Source organism: Emydura macquarii, unplaced genomic scaffold (assembly GCF_026122565.2).
Source record: "Emydura macquarii macquarii isolate MOO-44397 ecotype Brisbane River unplaced genomic scaffold, CSIRO-AGI_Emac_v2 contig_2768, whole genome shotgun sequence".
Lineage (NCBI taxonomy): Eukaryota > Metazoa > Chordata > Testudines > Chelidae > Emydura > Emydura macquarii.
The window spans coordinates 45,807,504-45,824,693 of NW_027132905.1; the positions used below are offsets into that span (position 1 = coordinate 45,807,504).

The following is a 17,190-nucleotide window of genomic DNA, read 5'->3' on the forward strand; positions in this document are numbered from 1 at the left end:
AGCTGACCCCTGGCACAACAGGAGCTCCAGTCTCTTTAAAGGGTGAGTTAAGATGGTCGTGATTTCTGAAGGCTGGGGATTGGCTGTGCTGCATTTTGCATGAGGGAGGCCTGTCCTAGCAGCTGCCTGGCCTTCCAGCCTCCTACCTCCCACCCCTCTCGCTCTTAACACCTTGCAGGTGGAGTCTGCTGCTGCCCCTTTAAAGGGTGATAAGTTCGGCGCTCTGCTCGGCCTGTCTGAGCCATCAGCCCATAAGTAGGGGGCGGAGCTAGAGGAGGGCGGGCCCGTAGTCTGGGCCAATGGGAGTGGAGCTGGGGGGTGAGGACAGCAGTTTGGCCGCGCCGCCGCTTCCTCCCAGAGTGAGTCGGTCCGCAGTCAGTCACCTCACCGCCGGTCCGCACCAGGGAAGGGAGCCGCCGCCGCCATGGCCCAGTGAGTCCTGCGGCCTGGCCTGAGGCGATGGTTGGGGACGGGCGGAGACGAACCCACCCGGCTGCTAGCGGCCGCAGGGAGCGGAGCCTCCCCTGAGTGAAGCCGGCCTGACCCGCAGCCGGGCGGGGCGCTCGGGCCGGACTCTTGGTCTGTAGCTGGCCCCGGCGGGGAAGCGCCTGGCCTGGCCCTGCAGCGCGCTGGGCTGGCTGGTTGCCGGCGGAGCGATGACCGGGGAATGACCCGCTCGTCCCTGCCTCTCCCCCGCGGAGCAGGGGCCAGACGGGCAGAGCAGGGAGGTGCCGCCCTTGTCCGGTTGAGGGGCGGGGGCGGGCCCGGGGGCGGGCGGGCTGGAACAGGGGCGTCCAGTCCGTGGAGCGAAGGCGCGGCCCCTTTTAGGAAATCTTGGAGCCGGGCTGCGGGTCCCAGGTTAAAAACCAGCGACTAGGGGTCACCGTGGGCCCGGCTGGCTTAAAGTCTGTGCGTCCGTTTGTTTCTCCGGGGGGGGCTGAGGAGAGCAGCGTCTGCCCCGCACCCCACCCCGCGGAGACTGGCACCGCCTCGCTGCGGCTGTGACCCACCCGAGCCGCCCCCCACCCCCCCCCCCCCGGGGGTGCCCAGGAGACACTGGCTGCTGTGGGCTGGGATGGGCAAACGGCGGAAGGGTTTCGGCGGAGGGCATTGTAACCCCGCCGCCGCCGAAAGTCCCCCCCCCCCCTTTTTTTTTTCGTGACCTGACTGTACCTGACCCGAGAGGTACTCGGGTAAAAAAGGTTGAGAACCGCTGCTCTAGAATATGCAGTACTACCTTTAATTATTAGCCTCAGAGGTCTGGGGAGGGAACAGGATGACTCCTAAAACAAATGGATAATCAGGTGTGCCAACAAGCTGATGGGAGAGAGAGAGGGTTCCTGGCTGGGTGAAGAGGGGACAGGCAGGTGATGTTATGCATAGGAAGCCTTCTGCACAGAAGTCTGTCTCTGTATAAGGTATCTCATCTCTAACCTGCAGACCTTGGGGAAGTTGGTGGCTCTGGCAACTCCTCCCCATTTCTTTCTTCAGTATCCTGTGCAGTAAACCACAGGAGGTTGGGGAGGGAGGATGTGACCTTTGGATAACCAGGTGGCTCAGTGAGTTGGATTTCTGTCAGCTGAAGTGGATGGATGTGCTGTGTCAGAGGCCTGAGGCAAAATCCAGGTGCTGCTGGGTGTGGAGCCCTGACCCTGTTAAACTGTGGTATTGATTGTCCTGTCATCCTGAAACAGGGATGGGAGCTGTGCTTCTCCTTGTATCAGCCCTTTATGTCCCCATTAACTCCTTTTAAATCAGTCTCCAGCACTATTCTCATTCCCCCACCCACCCCTGCTGGGGCAGTGATACCAGCCTTGAAGAGTCTCCTTGTCACCCGCTGGAGAAGCAGCGAAATACGGAAATGTAAAGTGATGTCCGGATGTTATGTCTGACACAGTGTCAATGGGTAGAGCTGCACTGCCACAGCGTGAGCACTCCAGCTCTGTGTTGGGTGCTGTGCTACTCACTCTGACTCTGTTTGGCACAGTATCATCTCTTACTCCTCCACTCCCTGTCCCTCCTCTTTAGCTGCTTTGCAGGAGGAAGTATTTTCCTTCTCTCCCTCCCAGGGCTTGTTTGCCTTGGTAGCTGAGAAGGGATCCTGTCCGCTCAAGATCACTTGATTTACACTTTGGGGAGTTCTGCTGTGTTCACCTCTCCACTGTCTTTGCCTGAGAACAGAATCAGTTAATTTTGTGGGCTTTACAAGAGCAGTGTGCTATTCTATAAGGTGCTCTGCAACATATGTGTATCCTCGCACCAGCACCAGGTTCACTGAACAGTGCAGGAAACCAAAATAGCCTGGTGTAGACCATGAAAGGATCATTGTTAATGACAATTGGAATCTTTTTGATATTGGCGTGTTGTTCTATTTTCCAGAGCTGACATTGCTTTGATCGGACTGGCTGTAATGGGTCAGAACCTGATTTTAAACATGAATGACCATGGCTTTGTGGTGAGTGAAGGAAATTGGGGAACTGTCTTTCCCAAGGGCTGAATCCCTAGTGTCCAAGAGCAGCAGCTGGGCAGTTTAATTTGTGTGGGAGGTGGTGTATATGAACAGTGAAAGGAACAATGTGTTGATTCAGATTCTTTCCCTTTAATTACAGCCTTTGTTGCTGTTCATCCTGATTCATAAAGGAATTAATCCTTTAGTTGGGGGGAGAGGGCTGCACTCATCTGTGTCCAGCCAGAAATTAAGATCACAAATGGAGCCGTCCTTTGGAGGTTGCAATTGCACTTGCACTTGGAACATCCTGTTAGCAATTGAACCCAACGCAAAGACATACACCAAAGTTGCAGGAGTATCACTGACGTGAACTTTTGAAGGGTGGAAGCAGGAGAGTAGTGTATAGTGCTGGAGCTAGCCAGCTGAATTGACTGATATGGACAACATCATGTTAGAAGGTGTCACAGATAGGGTTTCTTGCTTTCCCAGGTCTGTGCATTTAACAGGACGGTGTCCAAAGTGGATGCCTTTCTGGACAATGAGGCCAAGGGAACCAAAGTGATTGGGGCTCACAGCCTGCAGGAGATGGTTTCCAAGCTGAAAAAGCCCCGTCGGATCATCTTGCTGGTGAAGGCTGGAAGTGCTGTGGATGACTTCATCAAAAGTCTGGTGAGGATAGTTTCTTTCCTAGCTGCTATTAGCCCCCTGTTCTTTGCTGCCCCTGTGCCAGCTTCGCCTCCACACTGTTGCAGAGAGAATCTCACAGACTGCTAGTTTGGCATTGTTGACAGGCACTTGCATATGAGAACCTGTGGGGATTAAAGTAGTTAGAAGAATGCCTTAAAATAAAGGTTGGGTTGGTTTGTTACAGAATCATCTCAAAGGGCTTGACAGACACTAAGTACTGCCAAGTGGATATGGTAATGTCTCCACTTTATAGATGGGGAAAACCCACACACTTAGCCTTCCCCTTGTATTAGTCTTTGGATTCTGTTGTTGAGGAGCCCCATCTAGTGATGAGCCCTTATGAATCTGGCCCGTATAAAGGGGGTTGCTTGGGATTAGAACAATACCATCTGGGACAGGTTGTGATGAGTTCACTCTGACCTTTCAGGAACTCAACTGCAGGTCAGTTCTGAGTTTTTCCTATATGGACCAAATAATAATGCCGATTGATTTTCTTTTCTGGTTGCAGGTGCCATTGCTGGAAGCTGGAGACATCATAATTGATGGAGGAAATTCTGAGTACAGGGACACCACGGTAAGCCTGATGCTGCCTTCTAGACCTCCTTCCCCTAGGTGAATGGTTGAGAATGCCCTGATAGTGGTTCTGTCCTCCCAGGAGTGGGTGAATCTGGATTGCTATATACATGGATGCCTTTTACTCTCCTATTTGGGGGAAACCAAATCAAATTCTGTCTGCAGTGGAGCCCGCTTACTGACAAACCTGTTAAAGAGCTGTGTTAGGAGCTAAATCCTTATTGTAAGAGCAGACCTGTGAAAGGAGTATGTTTGTGTCCAGAAATATAGCAATAAAAACATTGGCCTTATTCGAATGAAGCCCCTTTGAAAAATGCATCTGTTCTAATCTCTGGCGCTCTACAGTCTCAAACCTTGTCAAGGAGAGTTGAGGAAGCCAGGAGACTTACAGCAGAGCTGTCGTCTGACAGGAACATGAGGTGATAGAACATATGCTGATGGGCCGTATTGGTGCCATTCCATTGGCCATGTATACCATGAGCATGGGAATGGTACAGGAATAATTCACTTTGCTAAAACTGCCATGTGCCAAGAGATAGCTGTGCTGGTAATGAATACCTGACATGCATTGAGTCAGTCAGTTGTTCCTGTTATATTGTTTGTGGAACAAAGAAGACCTGTTAAACTCTGGACATGACATTAGCATTAGCTCGTTTATTTCACATGGGCATCTCAGAGCACCTCACAAATGTGAATTAATTCTCTCAATGATGCCTTTTTGCCCCAGGAGGGAGGTTGATATCATCCCAGATAAAGAAACCAAGGCAGAGAGCTTGTGACTTGCCCGAAGCCACAGAAGAAACCAGTGTCATAGTCAGGATGAATATTCAGGAATTTCTGGCTCATAGTCCTGAGCTCAGGTCGCTAGACCAGGCCCATCTCACATTGAGAGTGCAGCAGTGTCCATTGTGGAGTGTTCTTTCTCTCGGTCTAATGGGCTCTTTGGTTCCTCTTGGGGTTCATCCTCCCATCCCCAACCCTTGGACTCAGCATGTATCACCTGGCATCTGAGCCTTTACAACCCCAGCATTCCATTTGCCAACATGTGACATTTACATTCACACAGAGCCAAATCCTTATCTTCTCTTTGCAAGGACCCATGAGCAAGGGGAAGTTTCCTAACATTCAAAGTGCAGCCTTTGTGTAAGTTCCTCTTTGATGCCATGTACATCATGTCCAAAGCAGAACAGAGAAAAATATTTTTGGGTGCAAATGGTGCCCTCTGTGTCCTGGCTCTGTCCTGAACCCATGAGTGCTTGGAATAAAATGCAGGATTCTCCCTCTTCTGTTTCAGAAAAGCTTTTGTTGAATAATATTTCTCTCTCTCTCCTATTCAGAGGCGCTGTAAAGAACTCCGGGAAAAGGGCATCTTGTATGTAGGAAGCGGTGTTAGTGGGGGAGAGGATGGCGCCAGATACGGACCCTCACTCATGCCAGGAGGAGACAAAGAGGCTTGGTAAGTGTAGATCTCCTCCTCCAACCAGCTCCTCTTGCTGACTGGTCATGAAATAACAAAGTCTCCTCTGGATGTTGGGGGGAGAGGGTACTGGAGAGGGTGGGGGTATGTATATATCAAGAGACACTTCTGTGTCTCCTGTCCTGGGGGCTCAGGACTTCTCAGCCCAGCAGAAGTCACAGGTAGTCATGGCAATTTGTGGCAGGCAAGGCTTACCCAGTTTTTTTCTCAGTGGTGTGTAGGTGGATGCACCAAAGGTATAGGGCACAGTTGTGGGGGGGGGAAGAGGAGAACGGAGAACCTGACCAAAGATACCAGTGATCTTTATTTGACTCTTTTGGGACTCAGTGCCAGCTGGGAAATTGCTAGTTATAACATGGGCAGCAACAAGAGCAGGCAGTGATTTATACCTCAAAGGAGGCTTAGTTTGCTCTTCAGTGTCTCCGAACTATTACAGGATGCATGAATTCTTGCACACAGTCATGGGTCCCAATTCAGTTCCTCCCACCCCCACATCACTGGAAGGGGCAGTGCAGCAATGTCGTTTTGGGATCTGTCCCTAGTGACTTTTTCCTGTATATCTAAAGAGACATTTTGTTTTCTGTGCTTATTCTTGACACAAGGAAAGGACAGCTTTAGAAACTGAAAAGTCCTGTCACTTAGCACTAGCTTTACCTTTCAGATTGGCCTGTCCCAACTTGATGGTGCCAAGTTGGCAACAACAAAAGTAATTTCTGCTTTTCTTTACATCTTGAACACCTGGGTAAAGGCCGCTTGTTTCTTCCACCCCCACCTAGAACGCTGTCCTTCTCTCTTCCTGCACCTGGATCCCTGCTCCGCTCATGCTCCTCTCCTGGTGGCCCCTTTCACCTGCTCCTGACTCAACGTTTTTTCCATGCCATCTTATCTGCTTGGCACAACTTCCCATGTAACATTCATTAAGCCTCCTTCCTCTCTCCTTCCGAATTAGCTGAGACTGATATTGTAGTTAGTGTGTAGGGCTGCAAGCTAGAGAATCTGGTTCTGTTCAGGCTCTGTGTGACTTGGGCATGACATTCAATCTATCTCTGCCTCAGCTTCCCCATCTGCAAAATGGAGGGGATAATAGTTGCCATCTTTGTAAAGTGCATTGATGGCCTCCTCTACAAGGTGCTGTATAAATACACAGCTTGTGCTGTTTGCTATTTCCTGCATGTGGTAGTTAATTCTGGAGGCATTTTACCTTTATCTTGATTTTGATGGAGATGTCTGGTAACCACATTCCCTCTTCCCATCTGGCCTGTGAGTGAGTTACAGTGGCAGCAGGACATCGATAAATTTTCTCTTGCATGTTTCTGCGCGACTGCTGAATTCATAGAAACATAGAAGATTAGTATTGGAAGGGACCTCAGGAGGTCATCTAGTCTGAAAGCAGGTCCATCCCCAACTAAACCATCCCAGCCAGGGCTTTGTCAAGCCACATCTTAAAAATCTCTAAGGATGGAGATTCCACCACCTCCCTAGGTAACCCATTCCAGTGCTTCACCACTGTCCTAGTGAAAAAGTTTTTCCTAATATCCAACCTAGACCTCCCCCACTGGAACTTGAAACCATTGCTCGTAGTTCTGTCATCTACTACCACTGTGAATAGCCCAGTTCTATCTTCCCTGGAACTCCCTTTCAGGTAATTAAAGGCTGCTATCAAATGCCCCCTCATTCTTCTCTTCTACAGACTAAACAAGCCTAATTCCCTCAGCCTCTCCTCATAAGTCTTGTGCTCCAGCCCGTTAATCATTTTTGTTGCCCTCTAGTGGACTCTTTCTAATTTGTCCACATCCTTTTTGTAGTGAGGGGCCCAAAACTGGACACAGTTCTCGAAATGAGACCTCATCAATGTCGAATACAGGGGGATAATCACTTCCCTTAATCTGCTGGCAGTGCTCCTACTAATGCAGCCCAGTATGCCGTTAGCCTTCTTAGCAATAAGGACACACTGTTGACTTGTATCCAGCTTCTTGTCCACTGTAACTCCCAGGTCCTTTTCTGCCGAACTGCTGCCTAGCCAGTCGGTCTCCAGTCTGTAGCAGTGCATGGGATTCTTCCATCTTAAGTGCAGGACTCTGCACTTGTCCTTGTTGAACCTCATCAGATTTCTTTTGGCCCAATCCTCTGATTTGTCTAAGTCACTCTATCCTATCCCTGCCCTCCAGTGTATCTACCACTCCTCCCAGATTAGTGTCATCTGCAGACTTGCTGAGGGTGCAATCCACCCCATCCTCCAGATCATTAATGAAGTTGTCTTTCTCATTCCTCTCCATAGGCCCCACATCAAGGAGATATTTCAAAGCATCGCTGCTAAAGTGAAAACTGGGGAACCCTGTTGTGACTGGGCAAGTACTAACTGACACTGATATACCTTGGACTGTGGTTAGATCCATTGCTTGGGAGTTAGGCCACTGCAATCTGTGTGTGTGCTTGTTACAAACACTAGAAATGTAGCCTTCAACAAAGCAGGGCTGCTTTGTGCACTGATCCTTCTGTCTGCTGCACCCAGTACAGATTTGCTGTTCTGTGGTACTTCACCTTTCACATGCTGTCTGCCCACTCCCTGGTGGACCCATGTTCACAGCACTGAAACCACCATCACAGATATTTCCCTTTTTAACAGTCTCAGCAGAGACCAAGGAAGGAATGGATTGGAGAGAAATAAACTCTCATACCAGGTAAGGCACATTGCTGGGGCGATGCGAGGGAAGCTGCCATTGCTGTATCTGCAGACAAACAGAGGCTTGGTGTGTCCAGGGTGCCTTTCCCCAGTAGTAAACTCACTAAGCTGTACTAAGTAAAGGGAAATTATGGGCAGGTACTTAATAGCGGTGGCTGCAGTGTCTCTGAAGGCAGCCTGTGATGTCTCGTTGGCAGGTAGGAGAAGAAGGTGCAGGGCACTTTGTGAAGATGGTGCACAATGGGATTGAATATGGAGACATGCAGCTGATCTGCGAGGCCTACCACCTGATGAAGGATATTCTGGGCATGGAACAGAACGAGATGGCAACGGTGAGCCACAACCTCTCTTCCCCACTCCCGTCCCCTCTATTTCACCTCTGCCCTGAGCCCTAGCAGGTAACTGCTCTGCTTTGAAGGCAATTAGGATGGAGCATATCTAATGTCTGTAGCAAAATCCGCTACCAGATCTTCTGTTAGGGCCAGTGGGGCGACGTTCATGGGCACCAACTGAAGTGGGTCTTAAAATTGAACATTTTTAGACAATTGCTTCAGATATTTCATTCCTCGTGTGCCTCCTATCCTTGGAAGGAATCTGTCTTGGAGGAGTTTGAAGTGTTTCTGCTCACTGCTTCCTCATTCTTTGACTTGGGCTGAAGAAGCTTAATGAACCTCCTCCATATGAGTCAGTAACGTAGGTCAGAGAGAAACCTTAAAACTGTGTGGGATTCAATAGTATGAGTAGATGATCCTTACAAAGACCTGATTAATCTTGAGATGTGCCATAAATATTCAAAGGGCTAAGAGTGTGGTGTCATGGAATGAGGCATTTCCACTTCCCATAGGGCTCAAGACTGTAGTATCAGGCCAGAATATGCCTGTATGTTTCTGTTTGAAGATGGCTGCTTTGTAACTTAATGCACTTGGGGTACCTCTGACATGGGAACATGCTAGTTCCTCTTCTGGGCTGTTGAGCAGTTGCCTGGCAAAGGCGCTAAGATCGTCAGTGTGTTTGAAGGGATGTTGGTAATTTGAACTAGTGTGAGTATTCCTCTTGCAATCCCCTTGTTGATTTCTCCGCCAAGGTGTTCGGAGAATGGAATAAGACGCAGCTGGACTCTTTCCTGATTGAAATCACAGCCAACATCCTCAAATTCAGGGATTCTGATGGCAAACACCTGCTTCCAAAGATCAAGGACAGCGCAGGTCAAAAAGGCACTGGGAAGTGGACAGCCATCTCAGCCCTGGAATATGGAGTTCCTGTCACACTCATCGGTAACTGACTTGTTAGTCTGACTGATATCGCTGTCTGTTGTTCTAGTGGTCTAACAGCATGTCATCCATGGCACACTTAGCAGAAGAGGGGATAAAGCCCATAATGAAGGTGCTTCTGTCTTTGCTATCCCTGATCTAACAGTTAAGGTCCTTCTGCCCTTTGAAAGTGAGGCAAACTACTCCCTGCTCTTCACTTATCTTCTGTGGGAATTCTCCCTAATCATCTCTGTCCTTCCTTGTATTGTCAACACCTCTTTGCCCCCCACCATGATATTTGCTAGTTCCTTATCTGGTGGTGACTCCATGCCAGACCAAGACATGGGAGAAGGTTTTTTAATACCTACCACTCTAGGTTATTGAGAACGGTGCAGAACCAATCTATCCCCTCCAACCCACCCCCGTGCCGAGTCCTATCACAGCCTTGAGAATGTGTGGAATAAGAAACACCTATTATGCTTCAGCTTTATACAAACTTGCATCTTTCTGAAGATGCAGGAATTATTTTTCCACCATCCATGTAACTTTCTTCCCCCCCATTTCCATGCGAGAGTTTTAGCATAGCTCAAGCGACACAGGGTCGATCTGACTAGACAGAGACTCTTGGGTCTTTGCCCACACTATGGCTTGAACAGCACTAACACCAACTGTCTTTGAAAATGGATTTCAAGCCTTTGTCTGCCAGAAACATCGTCTGCTGTGTTCCGACATGGCTGCATGGTTGTATGTTCCAGGTTTGCAAGGTTTCTCTATACAATGTGAACATAATTTTTTTTTAAACTGCCTTGGTTAGCCTAGGGTTTGACCAAAAGCCCCTTGAGGTCACTGGGAATCTTTCCATTGACTTGGGGGCAGGCCCTTAAAGTGTGCCAGAGAAGTAGCCACCCCACATATGCACATACCCGCATAATTATCCACCTACCACCAATGGTTGTCTCGAGCATCATTTCCGAGCATAGCTGTGATATTCATGCTACAAGCTCTAGTATGGACTTTAACTTTGGAAAGTGAGTTAAGAGGTTCCATCTGTTGTCAGAATTTTCTTTATTTTTCCTGCTCTCCTTCCCACCTCCTCTTCTCTTCCTTGTCGTTTTACTAAGCCACCTTGTGTTAGAAGATTAACTGTACTGATTGCTCCCTCTGTAACCAGCTGAATCCAGTTTATTGAAGAAGCTACACTGCAACAAAAAACATCTTTAAAAAGTAGGGGTGATGCTGCTATTTGGTCAATAATTTAAATATTGTACCAAAGCTTTAATCTCTCAGAACTTTATTTACTTTTAACTTATGTTCTCCATTTGCTCAGTAATGTTCCCTTGCTTGGGCTCCTGTTTCTGCAAGGATCAAGGGTGGAGGCATTTCCCGAATATAATTCTGTGGTATAGGAGTGGCTTGTGGAGTTAGCGCTTCACAACAGCCCTTGTGCAAATACAGAAGTTGTTAGTGCAGTTGCTACATCTTTCTCCTTGCATCAGAGTGACTTGCAGCTTTCTCCCTGCTATCATAGAGTCATGCTCCCTCTACAGCAATGCAGAAGGAAATGGGTTGAGCAAGAATGAAAAGGAGTGGCTAGTTCTGATTGTGATAAAGTATGATAGCCTACCACAGGGAAGTCCTGTGCAAACCTATGACTCATTCACAGGAGTATGAAAGAGAGGCTTTTTTGTCACTGGAGATTCATTGTAAAGGGAGAAGGAAAGTCTTATGTGTTTTCATATTTCTGTCTTCTGAAGGTGAGCACAAATGCTGTGTTAAAAAGTAAAAGAAACTGTTTAAATTCCCAGTTCCTTCCCTGAATACCTGTACAGACTTAAATTACAAATAAATGCACTTTAAAGTGACATAGCTGGGGTTCTGCCTTTACTTAACTGCCAGGACAAGAGTTCATGGTTCTGGCATCCATGCACCAGTTGATAATATTGCTTGCTTCTATAGCACTCTGAGGAATGCAGCTTCCTACCCTGCTTAGTGATGTTGTATGACTCTTGCATGGGTCTCTGAGTCCAGAACGAAGGTCTTACCGGATACACATTTTCACTTCCCCCTATGAAGTAGATTTGTCTGTAGCATTTTTGTATGTGTTGAGGATTTCTTAGAACAGTACATCCAGTTATTGTGCATCATACTTGGTATTTGTGTAAGTGCTTCTCACCTTTAAAGCACTGTGCAGGTATTATGTCTCCTAACCCCACTCTCCCTAAGATATATTATGATACAGAATTTTCCATATTTTATGGATTAGGGAAACCGAGATCAAAAGATTGAAGTTTCTTTCACAAATAAGGAAACATTGATTATTTCTGTCCAGGATCCCTGTCATGTGATAGATGCCTTATGTAGTTTTAAGAACACTGAGTCAAACCAGCCAGTGCAGCCCAAAACTGCTTTAGCTCAGTGGCTGTGCTCCTGACTGATCGATCCCTCCTTCCTGACATTCAAATAATTCTTCCAAAAACCTACATAAATGGTGCCCTGGAAGCTCCAGATCTCATAGTGTGGGATATTCTCCACTCAAGTCCCCTCTCTCCTCCTCCACCCCTCACTTTCTGCTATTTTTAGATCCCGACTTCTCCATTTCTGGTGATCCCTTATTGAACATGAGTTCTCTGGCTAGATTAGGTTGTGGACTCTCAGCCCCACACTGTGAATCAGCTGCCAGTGTGTTCTCAATAAAAGGTCCTCTTTCTGTAGACAGAAGAAATTCCCTTTGTTATGGACAGTGGTAGTCCTGCTGTCATGCCTAAACCTGGCCTTCCTTGCATGGCACTGTGATCTGCTGAAGTCATCCCATCTCTATACACCCCTGTCCCCATGCCTTGACTCTGCATGTGATAGTCTGAAAAGACCTCCGTGTTTGGCTTGTGCTTGCTAAATATCTTCTCTTTCCTTCTCTGGGTAAAGGTGAGGCAGTCTTTGCACGGTGCTTGTCTTCCCTCAAGGATGAGAGGGTACAGGCCAGCAAACGGTTGGATGGGCCCAAAATGACTCAGTTCAGTGGGAACAAGAAGGCGTTTCTGGAAGATATTCGCAAGGTGAGTCAGGGCTTCTAGCCAGAGCTCTGCATTAGAACTGCAGGGACAAAGTGAGCTTGGATGCCGTGTGACAGGGATTCTGAATAGAACATGTGCTGGCAGTGCTCTCCATGTCTCCAGCCATTGGAGACTGCTCTTGACCACCTCCTGTCATGGCTTGCCTATTTCTCCCACTGTGTGCCAACTGAGATGCAATAAAATATGGTTAGTGGGAAACTTGTTCATGAACCAGAGAAAGATCCTAGTTGGGATGAAGGGTGGTACAGGCATAAGATTGGTATTCCCAGTCTAGTCACTGACTCGGTGTGTGACCTTGGGCAATTCACATCACCTTTCTGTGCCTCCATTTCCTCATCTGTATAATAGAGATGCTATTTCACTTTGCTGAGACTACATTTAATAACACTTATAAAACACATTGAGCTTCTCAGATGGAATGTGTTAGAGAAGTGCAAAATATTTATTATTGAAGGAAAATCTGCTTGGCAAAAGGCTCAGGGAATAAAAGTAAACAAAAAGATGTATGTATGTGTTCCTGAGCGTGATCTGGATTAAGGGAAAAGTACTTACTTGCTCTTTTAGCAGCGTCTCTTTCTGTGGCACCCATTCATTCTAGGGGAACTACTGGAATAGATAGATGCCCAAAAAAACAAGCAAAACCACAATCCTGACTAAAACTAAGTAGGATTTCACTATATCTTTTCTTCATGTTCAAGTAATAAATCAGGGTAGCACTAACACAGAAAAATGGTGATATTTTTGTCAGCCATTAGAACTGCATAGGAGAGAGATTTGTCAAGTACCTATTGACCTGGATCAAATACATTCTTTTGAACTGTGAGATTGAAAAGGCTTAGACCATCAGGGTAGTAGTTAGGAGTGTTTGGAATCCAGGAAGTGCGTTTCTTACAAATGACTGGAGTGTCGCCCTGAAACGGACCTTAGTGGGACTTGTGTACTCTGCTTGTGGATCGGATTGTAAAGTTCTTCCATCAGAGTTTGTGGGCTGCCTCCCTAAATCTGATTTCTCTCTCTAGGCACTCTATGCCTCCAAGATTATCTCCTATACTCAAGGTTTCATGCTGCTGAGACAGGCAGCCAAAGAATTTGGCTGGACAATTAACTATGGTGGCATTGCATTGATGTGGAGGGGAGGCTGCATCATCAGAAGGTAAGAGCACTTGGGCAGAGAATGCTGACCACAGCGCAGTTTGGTTTACCCAGTGCTGGACTGGCCCACTCAGAGATCTCATAATACTGGGATGATGATGCCTTATTTCAACACTGGATCTCATGCAACCTGATGCCAAGTTTATATGTTGCTCAGCCACTGCTGACCTTTTCATTTTTTCACTTTGTCCTTTGTCTGTAGGTTTTGGTGTTTGGAATCTGTTGATTGGCTGAGATATGTAAACGCTGTGTCTTACTGGCTGCCTGTCAAATCCCAGTTCTTAGCCCTTTGGATTCTAGGCCATCCACAGCTTCCACTACTGATATGTAATTCCAGCTTTGTGTCTGTCTTGTTTAGTGCATTCCTGGGGAAGATCAAAGATGCTTTTGACCGAAACCCTGATCTCCAAAACCTGCTATTGGACGACTTCTTTAAGAAGGCTGTGGAGGACTGTCAGGTGTGTCTCAAGAAGGGAGAACACAAAGGCAACAATTTACAAACCTATTACATTGTCCCTCAAAACACCCCTTCCACAATGTGGTTAGCACCAAAAAGAGAGAGAGCAGAGAGGGAGTCTTTAAAATCTCTCTTATATAACACTCTTAATCCCAAAGAGATTTAGGTAATCCTAAAGCATTTTGGGATTGTGTGTGTGTGCACACATGTGCAAAGTATGCATTTAGGAATCATTCATCCGCTGCTGAAATGCAGCATCTCCATAGTGGAACATGCCATCCCTTCTACATTGTATATAGTGGTAATGCTAAACAGAAAGTGAAACATTATCATGGCCAGTTGAAACTGCACTATGTTAACTGTAGTGAGGCAAAATGTAATTATCCAAATTAGATTTTGGCCTGGACAACAAGGTTAACACCCACACTCTTGTAAAAATGTCCACATAAAGCCAAGACCTTTCATTTCCATCTCATCAGAAAGATGGAGGTATTACATCTAAATAAGGGAAAAGAGGGGAGCGAGTTGAATTGTAATGATAAAGTACTGCCCTATAATTTTGACATCCAAATGTATCAACAGCTGAGCTGAATTGCACTCTCCCTAGACAATAGGAATTGGAGGTGTTGATGTACTGCACTAGACTTGTCATAAAGTGTCAAATGTAACACACGTCTCCTTGAATGTCACAAAGTATTAATATGATCTCCCCAGAAGTAATATACAGACAAACAGATAATCAGTTCTTTTTAGCTTTGCCCTTAATTCACATTAGTTCACCCTCAGCTACTATGATTCATCAGTTTCTAAAATTTAATTTACTGACACTCATTCAACCAGTTCCTTATCCTAGGAGCTCCATTAGTAACTATTAACTTGCCCACTCCATTTTCATGTGAAATCCTCAGACAGGACTGCAGTAGTTTGGAAGAATTGTGGTCCTAGAAACATGTTTTTGTCTCACAAGGTGAAACCTAATTCTCACAACTGTATAATGCCTTGTGCCTTGGAACGGACCTGCTGTGCAGAGTTTGTATTACAATTATGTAGCTAAAAAATTCTGCTGTTATTACTGTATGTAAAAGCATAGAACCAGCAATGTACTCGGCTCTTCAGTCAGTAGACCTAGGACTGTCCAAATAAAGTGTTCTGATCTGGGCAGGAGATGAGTCCAGTTAGAACTATAAACAGATTTTCTGTCTGTCTGGACAGTGAAGTCATTTTATTATTCAAGTGGAATGACTCAATTCTATTCAAAGCTGAATATCCTATGCACTTTACTAAATCAGATGTAATGCTGAGACAAAAAATTGTGTATATATACCTTTCTGAAGCGATCTGCTGGCCCCTTACGTCCTGGGGCAATCACTGTGCCCTTCTTCATTAGGATTACCAAAAACGCTGTATTTGCTCAGTGTTCTGCTTATTATATTCTTTTCTTTGGAATTTGTTCTCCTGGCATATGAAAAAGAGCAGTTTCTGCCTGAGTTTTAGATCTGATTGTACATACAATATGTGTTTGTGCTTTTACTGTGTGTGTCTTGTTTGTTAATTCTGTCTTGCGGGGCAGCACACTGGACTGATTTGGTTTATGTATACTGACTGGAAAATCTGCTCGCTTGATCCAATGTGATAGGTCCCTATTGGCAAACACCGTTAGACAATATTTTCTGCTGTAGTTATACAGGCTGCTGGCTAAGCAGTGATCTGTTTCCTTCTTTCTCTTTGTTCTCCACCAGGACTCCTGGCGACGTGTGATCAGCACTGGAGTCCAGATTGGCATCCCAATGCCCTGCTTCACCACAGCACTTTCCTTTTATGATGGGTACAGGCATGAGATGCTGCCAGCTAACCTTATTCAGGTAAGCACCAAAGACCCCACACTGAGACCTGTGAGGCAAAATTCCAACTCAAGGGGGGGAAAAACCCCAAAACAGCATCAGTTTGTGAAGGATCATCTGCAAGAAGCCTTTCTGCTGTATTGCCACCTCTTTTGTGTGTTGTTCCTGGCTTCGCGCCCTGAAATCTTAAATTATCTCACACTTTGATGGCAATAAAATGTTGTGCAGTCAGGTTACTTCTCTCTCTCCCCTTATCCTGCTTGTGTTCTCCAGTATGAATTTGCTTTTCTGAAGATTTTGCTATCATATAACAGATCACATGTACATTCCAGACATGTTCATATTATAAGATTTGCCCCAAATCCCATACCTTTCTTTTAAAATGTGTGTCATTCAAATACCATGGCAATGGGCTTGGTATGAGAACCTAAATAGGTATCTACATACAGAGGTGGAATGTAAGGTGCAATACCTCAGTGACATTGGTATTTGAATGTGTTGCTCCGATGTGTTTCTCCTTATAGGCACAACGTGATTACTTTGGTGCTCATACCTATGAATTATTATCGAAACCAGGAGAATTTATCCATACTAACTGGACGGGTCATGGTGGAAACGTGTCCTCTTCATCCTACAATGCCTAGTGGAAATATTTTATCTGGAAGCCAAGATACTGTAGACCTGAGACATTCCTCTTGCTGGCAACCCTTTGCTTATACTGCATTTGGCTAGAATTTGTCTGGACACTTTTATAATAACTTGTACGTATATGTCTTGTAAGGAAGGCAAATAAACTCACTTATAAATGTATGATGGGCTTTTCTTCTCTTCCTGCTTTCCCCTCTCTTGGGTCAGATGACCAGAAATGTGTGTTTGTTCATGGAACACATTTAATACCCCATTCATGTTTCGTATTCTTATTGTACATGGGCCTTAAGAGCTTCACTAACCATATAGATAAAGAGAGACTGAAATGCTGCCACCTCATAGGTGGAGGGTGGCAAACCATTGATGGCAAACCATCCGTGCAGAACATCACTGTACAACGGCGGAGGGAGATAATTAATGTCCATTAAGAGCAGGCAAGATCTTGATTCTACAGGTCTTATTTTAAAGCATAAACTCTTTCTCTACCTTTGCCAAGTGTTGAAAGCTTTGTGCAGGGTTCTTACAGGCATACCTTGCCCATATTGGTTATTTCTGTTAAGGCACATAATGGCTTTCAGCCAAAGGCATCCGTCAATTAAACGTCCCTATGACTATCAAGAGATTAGAGTCCAGTGAAAGCATCCTCTTAGGAATGGCAGCATGCATTTTAAGTTCTAGGAATTCAATTGTACAAAACAAGATCTTGCCAGATGAATTGCAGGAAGTGGCGATAACTGAATGGGCATGAGAAAATCCCATTTGTTTGCAATCACCTGCAATTGGAGTGCCCCCCAAGTGCACTCTGCAGCTTTAATTGTGCTAGTCATAACCATCTTGGGAAATGGCTGTCAAGCATAGTTCTCCAGGGAACCATTTTCCAGCACTCTATAATAATTTCAGTG

General features: G+C 46.0%; 1 protein-coding gene and 1 long non-coding RNA gene across 2 annotated transcripts; one reads left to right on the forward strand and one right to left on the reverse strand.

Moving 5' to 3' along the window:
- Positions 1-343: 343 nt before the first annotated feature.
- On the forward strand, positions 344-16,453 carry PGD (phosphogluconate dehydrogenase). The gene is made up of 13 exons (XM_067567394.1): positions 344-432; positions 2,380-2,455; positions 2,939-3,118; positions 3,645-3,710; positions 5,047-5,165; positions 7,465-7,534; positions 8,067-8,201; positions 8,954-9,143; positions 12,042-12,172; positions 13,210-13,343; positions 13,701-13,800; positions 15,539-15,661; positions 16,165-16,453. Exons 1-13 carry the CDS (start codon positions 425-427, stop codon positions 16,282-16,284), a joined length of 1,452 nt encoding a protein of 483 aa, XP_067423495.1. The 5' UTR covers positions 344-424; the 3' UTR covers positions 16,285-16,453.
- LOC137165884 (uncharacterized) lies at positions 2,938-6,934 on the reverse strand. Its single transcript, XR_010923515.1, has 2 exons — positions 6,388-6,934; positions 2,938-3,258 (listed from the first exon to the last, which is right to left on the reverse strand). It is a non-coding gene; the product is annotated as an uncharacterized lncRNA (long non-coding RNA).
- Positions 16,454-17,190: the final 737 nt, after the last annotated feature.

What these genes read in the sequence shown, in the direction of transcription:
- PGD (XM_067567394.1), top strand. An exon ending in AACAGAACGAGATGGCAACG is followed by an intron (nt 8,202 to 8,953) that starts GTGAGCCACAAC and finishes TTCTCCGCCAAG; the next exon opens with GTGTTCGGAGAATGGAATAA. An exon ending in TGCCAGCTAACCTTATTCAG is followed by an intron (nt 15,662 to 16,164) that starts GTAAGCACCAAA and finishes TTCTCCTTATAG; the next exon opens with GCACAACGTGATTACTTTGG.